The 10040-nt window shown below is 55.1% G+C and overlaps 1 protein-coding gene across 1 annotated transcript; it reads right to left on the bottom strand.

Annotated features, from left to right (window-relative positions):
* Nucleotides 1–7: 7 nt before the first annotated feature.
* Nucleotides 8–7684, bottom strand: PTTG1IP (PTTG1 interacting protein). Its single transcript, XM_057383622.1, has 6 exons — nucleotides 7562–7684; nucleotides 4980–5032; nucleotides 3933–4041; nucleotides 1290–1395; nucleotides 1111–1176; nucleotides 8–727 (listed from the first exon to the last, which is right to left on the bottom strand). Exons 1-6 carry the CDS (start codon nucleotides 7641–7643, stop codon nucleotides 664–666), a joined length of 480 nt encoding a protein of 159 aa, XP_057239605.1. The 5' UTR covers nucleotides 7644–7684; the 3' UTR covers nucleotides 8–663.
* Nucleotides 7685–10040: the final 2356 nt, after the last annotated feature.

The following is a 10040-nucleotide window of genomic DNA, read 5'->3' on the forward strand; positions in this document are numbered from 1 at the left end:
GAACTCCTGTCCCAGGCAGTCCATGCACAGTGCAGGTAAAGCAGCCTGGCCAATCTTCCCTCTGCACTCCCCTTCTGTCAGACTGGACTTAAAAGCAGAGAAGCCAGACCCAAATGAAATCAAAACTGTTCCTGCACTTGCTTTCCCGCTCCTCCCATCCCCAGGAAACTGAGGCACCTCCTGGGGAACAGGTTCTGGCACAGAGGACCAGTGRGATTGGGAGTGTGGTGGGATTGGTGCTTGCTCTGTGTTCCTGCAGCTGGGGGCATTCTCATTCCTACCTGGCCCCACAGCCCAGGCTACTGGCTTCCCAGCCACTTGCTTGCCACTGGGCTACTGGCGGGCTGTGCCTTAAGGGTATCAAGCATTAGCATGGTGCTGCCAGCTTCTGCTTCTCCCCTCCAGCCAAGCTCCATCAGCTCCTCCCACATGGCCAGCTTGGAGGTCACAGGTTCTGGAGAACCTTGTACACTCCCTCTTCTCTGCCCAGCAGTAATAGCCCTTGTGTGGGCTCAYACACTATGACCCCAGAGAGCAATTCACTGAGCCAAGAGAAGCAGGGACTACRTTTGTCCTGCTGGCCAGGTCTCATCTACAGCTGTAACCATGGAAGGGAGCACAGTCACTGAGGCTGCTTCAACTAAAGCTTAGTTTGAATCACTCTCATGTCAGCACTGTACCGTATTTTCTTCGGATTTCATCATGCCGTGATTTCATCTCCGCTCTCCTGCAAGAAGCAAACAGAAAAGCCATGAGTCAGTAACTGGTRATACAAAACCAAGCAAGAACAGCCACAGCTCCCTGCTTATTTCCCACCAAGRGGGCTCCAGGCTGGCAGGTTTGCTCAGCATCCCACCTCCTGGAGGCACTGGGGACCACCAGAGCCCACACACGTCAGCAGCCCTCAGGGAGCTGCATACGCAATGCTCACGGTGCTGCATCCACGAGTCACCCCAGCATGACACTCCTCATGAGGCCTGTGTGTGAGCTCAGGCTGAAACAGCCACTCACCGCGTGTGCTGAGCCCCACGTGCCTCCTGGCATCATGTCTGATAGCCCACACAGGAGCCAAATCATTCTGCAGCCCGAGGGCCTGTGCTACAAACTCACCTCTCCTCCTGCCGCACCCGCCTCTTCTCCCGCTCCCTGGCTGCTCTCTCATCATCCTTGTCTGGCCTGGCACACAGAAAAGCCCCTTAGAGCGCTCAGCACTCARCTCTGCAGCAGCACGGGGCTGCATCTGAGCTGCTCCACACAATCAGGGGACCCCCCCCCATCCCGATACTTGCTTTTTGCTCTTTTTCTTACAACAGCAGCAGCAGCAGCACACCCCCAGCATCATCAGGAGCGTTCCTCCCACCACAGACATGGCAATGATGAGGGCTTCAAAGTTCACTAGGGGATTTGACAAAACATGTTCAGCTCACTCAGACACAGCTGCCTGGAGTYACAGTACACGATCATAGGATCACAGAATCATTAAGGTTGGGAAAGCACTCTAAGATCATCAAGTCCAACAGTTCCCCCAGCACTGCCAGGTCCTCCAGTGAACCATGTCCCCAAGTGTGACAGCTACATGGTTTTTGAACTGTTCCAGGGATTGTCACTCCACCACTGCCCTGGGCAGCCTGTGCCACTGTCTGATTACCCTCTGARTGAAGAATTTTCTTCCTAATATCCAACCTAAACTCCCCCAGTGCAACTTGAGGATATTTCCTCTTGTCCTAAAGCAATTTCCTCTTGTCCTRTTTATGAACATACAACCACTGTCACCAGCAGCTTCAGTCATTGGGCTGGAGATGTGTGACCATGTGGGAAAGCAAACGGACACTGTTAGCTGTAAATACACCACAAATACACACCAGCAGAGGACGTGTAGCTGCTGACAGGAGTGCTCAGTTCCTGGCTGTTAAAAAGGCAAGGACAAACACACTCAAGTCAAACTCCTCCGGCAGAAACCAGGAGCAGATCTGACTTAATCACTAATCCAGGTGAAAAGTAACCATCCATGGAAAAAAAAACAAACCAGCAAGTGAAGGCTTCAGAGCTAAGGAACAACCTCTGACAGGGAGGAATTACTGCCCATATGAGCCAGYCTCAGAAATCATCTCTGGTGAGATGAGCACTTATAGGTGTCTGAGAGATAAACTAAAACAAGACCTGTTGGCATTTATTGGCTTGGGGCCAGCAGTGCTGCTGAAGCAGCTGAAGGCCAAGTGCTGCTCCCTGCCCCTGAGTGCCATGCATCCCCAGGGCTGGGGGGATCTGCCTGCTCATACWCAGAACAAAACCTGCAGGAACATGGTGGTGGAGCAGCAGCTGCAGTGAGCCCTGGTCCCTGCTCGTCCTGCTCAGCTCCTGCAGCAATGGCAGCAGAGACACCAGCCAAAACTGACACATCTGATGCCAAGGATTTCAGGCGACAACACAGAGCAGTTTTTTCCAAGTATGATTCAGACTGTTCAGAGAATTAAGCCTGAGGAAATATTTGTTTAGGAGCCACTTTGCACWCAACAGCCAGGGTACAGAAATCCCAGTGCACCTGAACCTGCTCAGAGTGTTTCTGAAGGTCATCTAGTCCAACTCCCTGCCAYGGGSAAGGACATCTTCCACTAGACCAGGGTGCTCACAGGCCTATCCAACCTGACCCTGAATGTCAGGTTGGGCCATTCACTGTCTCTCTGGGCAACCTGTCCAGTGCCTGATCACCCTCATTGTAAAAAACTTCTTTTTATCTCATTTCCTAAATAGATCCTCTTTTAGGTACTCCAGGCTGAGCTGACTGCAGCACTGAACTTGTTTCCAAAGCCTGCAGAGGCATCAGTGCTTCTGAGACCCTGTTTTCAGGGTGAGCCTGGGGTTCAGCTGCCCCTTCCCACACAGACAGGTCTGTGGCAGAGCGCCAGGCACTCCTCCAGCTGATGGTAAAGGCTAAGCCACACACACCAAAAATGCAGGCTCGTGTAAGAGCTAATCCCCCACAGGACTAATCTCCTCTAAAGCAAGTTTTGCAAGCTGAGGAATGTGTTCTTCTATAATGAAACCTTTTGTGAAGCTATTCACATCAAAGCTAACATTTGAAGGTCTTACAGGAGTTTCAGAAAAGCATACCACAGGGCTCACAAAGAGGAGATTCTTCCCTCATAAGCAGAGGAGCAGTTTGAACTCTTGTGGGCAGACAAGAGAGCCCAGCCTCAAGCACAACAGATGACAGGCAACGACTATTCAGCTCCARGCTCCTCATCACCAAGCCCCAGCTTGCTTCCTTCCTGTTCCAGCCCCAAAAAGCTGGGTCCTGTCTGAGCACGAATGTGCACTAAGCTTGATCTAAACAAAGCACCAATCTCTCCAGAAATACTTCAGAAAACASAAGGAGCAGAGGGAGCCAAGAACCAGCTGTCCACCATAAAAAGCTCCCAGAGGTGACCTGCATGTGGAGTGGTAGAGGCTTGTCTCTCAGGTGAGTAAGAGCTGAGCAGGACTGTGGTGCACTCAGGACTAGGAGCACAAAAAGGTTCCCAGAGAAGTTTCCACTCTTTGGTTCCAGGAGCCATGTGAAGAGCCAGAAGCAGCCTGTGGAGCAATGTGCCAGCTGCAGAGGACAGAGCTGCTGGGATTGAGACACCAGCGAGGGCTGCACAGGCTCACAGAGCCCCCTCCTCTCCTGTTCACAGGCGCCAGCCATGTCTGGAGCCTCCATCTCACCAAAGCATAAGGGATGCATTTTGGAGGAGCTAAATCCTCACGGGTCCCACTCACCAGAAGGCAGGGAACTGCTCATACTGCGCTTCCCCGCCCACGCTTCAGGAAGTCTGCAGAACCCTGCCTGACTCCAGCCTGTCAYTGCTACACCGGCAGAGGGAAGGGGAGGCAGGGGAACCTCCCACCAGCAGGCAGCACTCGCCCAGTCCCCASCCCGGGCTGGCACTCACCCCAGCAGACGCCCCAGCGCGCAGAGCGGAGCTCRCACAGGTCAGCCGGGGGCAGGATCCTTCGCACAGGGTACTCCATGCACCTCCCGCTGCTGGCACACCACAGGCACTGGAAGGCACGAACCAGGCAGCAGGGGGTTACTGGTGTGAGCCCAGTGAGCCACACTTTGTTCTGACATGCAGGAACCAGGTACCACCCGGCAGCACCAGGATGCTCACGGGCAACAGCTGGGTCAGCACAGACAGCACCAGGAGAGGGGAGGACAGCATTCTAGAGCAAGTAAAGATGCTCAGATGCAATCCTTCTGGATTGGAATTGTAGACTATCCTGAGCTGGAAGGCACTCACAAGGATCATTGAGTCAACTARTGGCCCTGCACAGGACAGCCTCGAGAATCCCACCATGGCTTGCACAATTAATAACCAAATCCTTTCTGTTTATTGTTAGGATAAGAAGAAAGCCTTTGAGACAAAGCACTCCACACAGACAAAGCTGCTGAGCAGGAGAGGTGTGTGTGTGCCCAGCCACTGCCAGACTATCTGCAGGGTTTTGCAYGCTCCTCTMCTGGTRGCTCCAACYCCCAGCCCCAGCATCCAGTAGGGTTTGGTTAAACTGGTTCTGGCTACATCAGCTGTGAGATCTGACTCAAGTTCAAGTTTGCTGATATCCAAGATAAGGCAGCAGAGACTGCCAGGACACCAGTACACATCCTGGATCCACCCAGTCCCACAGACAGACTGGTCAAGGGGCATCTTGACCAGCCAGTCCAGYCCATTCTCCAAGCAAGTCCTCCATCTGAGGAAGCAGCTCAACAATTCCATTACTCTAATAAAAAAAGTATCCAACAAAACTCAAGCAGCTCCTAGGAACGTCCTTCCAGAGCACCAGAGAGGGACTGCCCTCTCACCATCATGGGTGGGTGGGATCTGCAGCAAGCCTGGGACAAGGGCAGGGGACCAGACCCCTTCCAGAAGGGAAACTGCTCTGTAACAGCACCGTGTTTCCAGACATAGTGACATGTTGGGAGTCTCACTGCTGCTACTCACGGTGACATTTTTCAGGCACTCTTCACAGCTCCTGTTCGTATACTGGCGACATTCTGCAGGAAAGAAAARGACACCTCAGCACTTTGAAGAGCTTCAGTGGTTTAAAACCCTGGACTCCTCCAAGCCAGCTCCTACCCACTGCTTCACCCACCACTGGACCTGTGTCACAGTGGGAGGCCCAAACACAAAAGAAGTTCATCTGCTTGTTCTGCTGTCAAAGCCCTGAGCTKTGAGTTCCTCTTCTGGGTTTTATTTCCTTAAAAACCTGAGCTTCTGCTGTGGGAATAGAGCAGCCAGGGCACACAGCTGGAGTCAGCATGGAGGGACCCCATGAGGATGAGGGCAAGTGCTGAGCAGGTGGCACCAGAGGCAGCACCAGATGATGGCAGGGGGCACAATCCTGCAGGTGCCCTCCTGCTGCACATGAGGGCTGTACCCTACCCCAGCCAATGCATCCAAACCTTCCTGCAGCAGGACTCAGCCCAGGTGATGGGAGCAGCACTGCAGCCAAAATCTGTGCCCATGCTCAAAGCTGTTTCCACCTCCCTTTGGCAGAGGAAGACCCCAGTTCTGCAGACACAGGTGGCTCTCGGGACCAGTGCCACTACAGATGATGGCATCCCCAGGGATGCATCCAGCTGGGCAGCAGGAAAATGGATAAAGTCTGGACCTGAACACAGGACAAGTTGACCCAGTCCAGTCACCCTTCTGAGCTCACCTACAGCTCGCAGCAGTGCTTTTGGAAGATATTTACAGGATATTACAGGATATTTACACCTGTAATTCCTTGTTGTGCTTCCCCAGGAAGGGTGGTTTCCCAAACCCTCRAGAATCAGCCATTTAAAACTCACCCCTGCTTAAGAGTCTAAGCACCAGCCTGTTTGATAGCTGTTAAAAAAAAACAAGCAAAACTAAAAAAAAAACAAGCAAAATAAAATTTGCTTGACCGCTCACTGCTGGATGAAGGATCACTACTTAGCAGTGTTGTAATCAGGAAAAAATGAGTCCCAGAGGTGCTTGTTTTCCACCCTCACAATCAGTAAAGCTGCATTTTCTCCCTCCAGCTGGCAGGAACCCTCAGCTGTGACCCACTGTCAGCAGTCACATGCTCTGTGCAGCCCTCCAAACAACTGGGCAATTGATTAACACAGCCCAGATAAGGGTGTTTACACACCCAAGAGGCTGAGATTGCAGATTTTAAACACTCTGCGAAGCGGCATCTTCCCCATTTCTTCAGCTGAGGCTGGAAAAGCACCACGGTGCCTGTGCTGCTCCAGGAATGTTTCCTTAGCTGGAGTCACAAAACACCCTCCCACACCACAGCAGGCCAGTGGTGGRCAAAAGTAGAACCTGTGGTTTTAACCGGGCCCTGCTTTCCCCAGGGGTATCCCCTCTCCTGGCACTCCCAGCTGGGGATCATCCTCCCAGTCATTAAGTCCAAGTCACCACTCAGAGCTGTTTGGGAATGGGCTGCTTCCAGGACACTGCAGACCTTTGGGATTGGGTTTGTCCAAATGCCCCATCCCAGGGGACCAGACTGCTCACACAGGATGGCACTGCAGTCCTCGGGGACAGAGATGGGAGAGCAGCTCTTGCTGTGCTAGAAGCCTCTTGGATAATGCTTTTGACAGCTGGCTACAAGAGGAGTGAAGTGAGTAGCTTGGGGTGGAAGAAAGAGCAAAATCGTGCTGGTCCTCAATCTCTTCCCTGCCAGAGCCACCATGCAGGCACCATCACACGGAGAGCAGTTCCTTGCTTGGAAGAGCAGACAGACTTTTCAGGATGCTCTGAAGGCARTGGTGCCCACCCTTTGCCACAGCTWCCWCYACCTGGTGCAGCACTAAGGGGGGCTKTGCTCCATCCCCCACCCACTGCTCCCCTCCCACGCGTATTTGACAACTCCCATCATCTTCTTCCTGCTCTGAGGCTGCCCCAGCCAGTCTCTCCTGTTTTGAAGGAAAATCTCCTCCAAAGGGCCATCACAGCAGGGGCCTGAGTGCCTTTTGGTCAGGCAAATGACCARCTCTCTCACCTGAGCCGTTATCATCACTAAATCATGGAATCATAGAACGGTTTGAGCAGGAAGGGCTTTAAGCCCATCTCTTCCATCCCCCTGCCATGGGCAGGGACACCTCCCACTCTCCCAGGTTGCTCCAAGCCCCGTCCAACGTGGCCTTAAACACTTCCAGGGGCAGCCACAGCTCCTCTGGSCATGCAAGGTCCATGGCAGGGGAAACTGGAAAAGCAGCGAGCAAAGCTCCGCTTCCAGCGCCCACTCGACCTTCCAGAACTCGAAGGGACGGKACACGCCACGCCGCACCGGATCCCACCGTGCGGAACTCCCAGCCAGGACAGGGCCTTCCCTCCCCATCCCTCACTGCCCGTCCCCTTTCTGAGTGGCCCCAGCGCCCCGGCCAGCGGTCACCGCACCCACTGGATGCCGGCACTCAGCCCGCGGGGTGCCCGCCTGCTTCCCGCACCGGACATCCCGCAAAAGTGCGGCCCAAGGCAACTGCCCGGCCATGATTTTGGGGTGCTGTGCGAGGAGCGCCGGCCGCACCCCCCAGCCCCACGGCGCTTACCTCCCGCCACGTCCTGCGCGGCGGCGGCGGGCAGCAGGGCCAGCGCCAGGGCCAGGGCACACAGCCGGAGCAGCGGGGCCATGGCGGAGCGGGGCCGGAGCGGGGCGGACACCGCCGCTATGTAGGGCCGGCCGGGGGCGGGCCGGGGGCGGCTCCTCAGCAAGGGCAGCGGGGGTGCCGGGACGGGACGGACCGGGGATGGGTGGGGGCCGAGGGCGGAGAGCGAAGACAGCCAGCCGTCCCGGGCGGAGAGAGCCATCCCCGGCAGAGAGAACCGTCCCGGGCGGAGAGACCCGTCCCGAGCGGACAAAGCGATCCCGGACAGAGAGAGCCGTCCCGGGCGGAGAGAGCCATCCCGTGCGGAGAGAGCCATCCCGGGCGGAGAGAGCCGTCCCGGGCGGAGAGAGCCATCCCGGGCGGAGAGAGCCATCCCGGGCGGAGAGAGCCGTCCCGGGCGGAGAGAGCCGTCCCGGGCGGAGAGAGCCGTCCCGGGCGGGGAAAGCCGCGGTGCTGCCGGAGCCCGCCGTCCCGGGGACCCCGCCGTCCCCGCCGTCCTTCGCCCGCCCGCAGGAGGGGGCCAGACCCCCGCGGGAGGAGCAGGACTGGAAGAGAACCGGCCTTTCCACCCGGGTTAATGTCCCCAGGATTTGCGCCTGCCCCCGCGCAAACCGACCCCAAAGCGTCCCGCATCCCTTCCCGCACCGCTCCATCAGTCTTTATAGCACGGAAGCGCGTTAATGGTAAAATACATATTAGTTCTCATGACACACTGCGATGCGATGAGGTAGTGGAGTTTTATTGCAGACTTSGGTATTGTTCGTGCTGAGGTAAAAYAAACAAAAGGACAGCYCRGMCCTRGAGAGAAGGACTTTGCTTTTGGGAGGCTTAGAGCAGTCCCTGAGGGATGAAGAGCAGCTGGGGTGACCAAGGTACCACAGCATCCCAGGCTCTGAGACCCTCCCAGCGTGGTCTGGTGTCACAGRTCAGCCACAGGGACTCAARGACACCCGGATCCATGAACAAACAGCCACAGAGCAGCTTTGCCAAATGTTACCGTGACTGGAGATGTGTCAGTGTGGGTGTCAGCGCTCAGTCTGTGCTGCCTGAGTGCCTGATGGGTCTGAGGACCTCGGATAAAACCACACCTGGGCACCCTGATTTGGCTGGGACGTCTCATGCCCATGAATAAATATTCACACTCGTAATTCCATGCTTTGCATCCTAACCTGGCACCTTGGTTGGCATGGGCCAGGCATGAATTTTGTGACACACAGTGTGCTAGGAGCTCCCTCCTGGGCAAAACCAAACAACCCTGGTCTCACACCCATGTGTTTCAACATTCAAGACATGAGAAGCTGCAACAATATAAAAGAGGATTTTCACATGCTGTAGGTCAAGAGTGAGCTGAAAGCTCTCCTGTGCTGCTCCACACTTGATCCATGCCCAGAAAGGCAGGCAGCTCAAAAGAAATGGGTTCCCATGGTCACTGCAAGGAGGATTGTGATGGTCCTTGTGCAGGGCCACCCTGGTTGGGCTGATTTGCTCTTAACCCAGACCCCTTGGGAATGGGGTCAGTGTCACTGCATGGGCTTCTTGGCAGCAGCAGCAGCAGCAGCAGCAGCAGCAGGGTCAAACTGCAGTTCCTACAATGCACCTATCCCAGCTTCCAGTGCTGCACATGTGGGTACCACAGGGTGCTGTGTCCCCACTGGCTGCCGCTCCCCTGCTCCTCAGGGACATCCAAAGCCACTGTCCCTTGAGACTGGCTGAGCTTTCGTCTCCAGTGCAAAGACAGGCTCATGCCAGGGAAATTCAGAACAATGCCAAGCTTTCCCAGGCAAACCCATGGCTGCTGACACCATCTATGGCAGCCCCAAAGGCCCGGTGGAGGTGCAGGCAGGAGCAGGCAGCCTGGCACAGGCAGCGGGATGGAGAGACGTGAGTTAAGCTGAGGCCTAAATCTTGCTCACCTGAAACAGGCTAGGCAAAAATCAGAGAATCCAAAGCAGTTCTGTTATTGCAGGGCCTTCAGGGCCATTCAGGGCAGTCCCAGCCCAGCCAGGGGCTGCACCCACAATGGACAATGGCTCACGGCTTTTTCACCCTTTCTCACTTTTGTCCATTTGCACATCGGGATTTGCTGAATCCTCCAATTGCAGCTGCAGCCAATGCAGTCAAAAACTCCAACTTGGCTCCCCCAATTCTCTGTTGTTTCCATCTCTTGGGGCCTGGCCCAGGGAGGTGTCCTTGAGTTTGGGGCTGCAGAGGAATTGTTTTGTGTAAAAATGGGAGAGCAGGAGCTCAGCACTGTCTGTGGAGTCTGCAGTTATCCATTAAACAATTACAGGGTTACAAAGACATGGAAATAGAGAAGCTAAAATCCTAAGGCATCAAAGCTGGTGCTGTCACTGGCCAGACACAGTCTTGGGGTCCTGTGGAGGGACCAGGCACTCCCTGGGTGTTTCTCATAGGAATTGGA

Source organism: Malurus melanocephalus, unplaced genomic scaffold (assembly GCF_030028575.1).
Source record: "Malurus melanocephalus ecotype Western Australia unplaced genomic scaffold, MMel_1.1 scaffold_644, whole genome shotgun sequence".
Lineage (NCBI taxonomy): Eukaryota > Metazoa > Chordata > Aves > Passeriformes > Maluridae > Malurus > Malurus melanocephalus.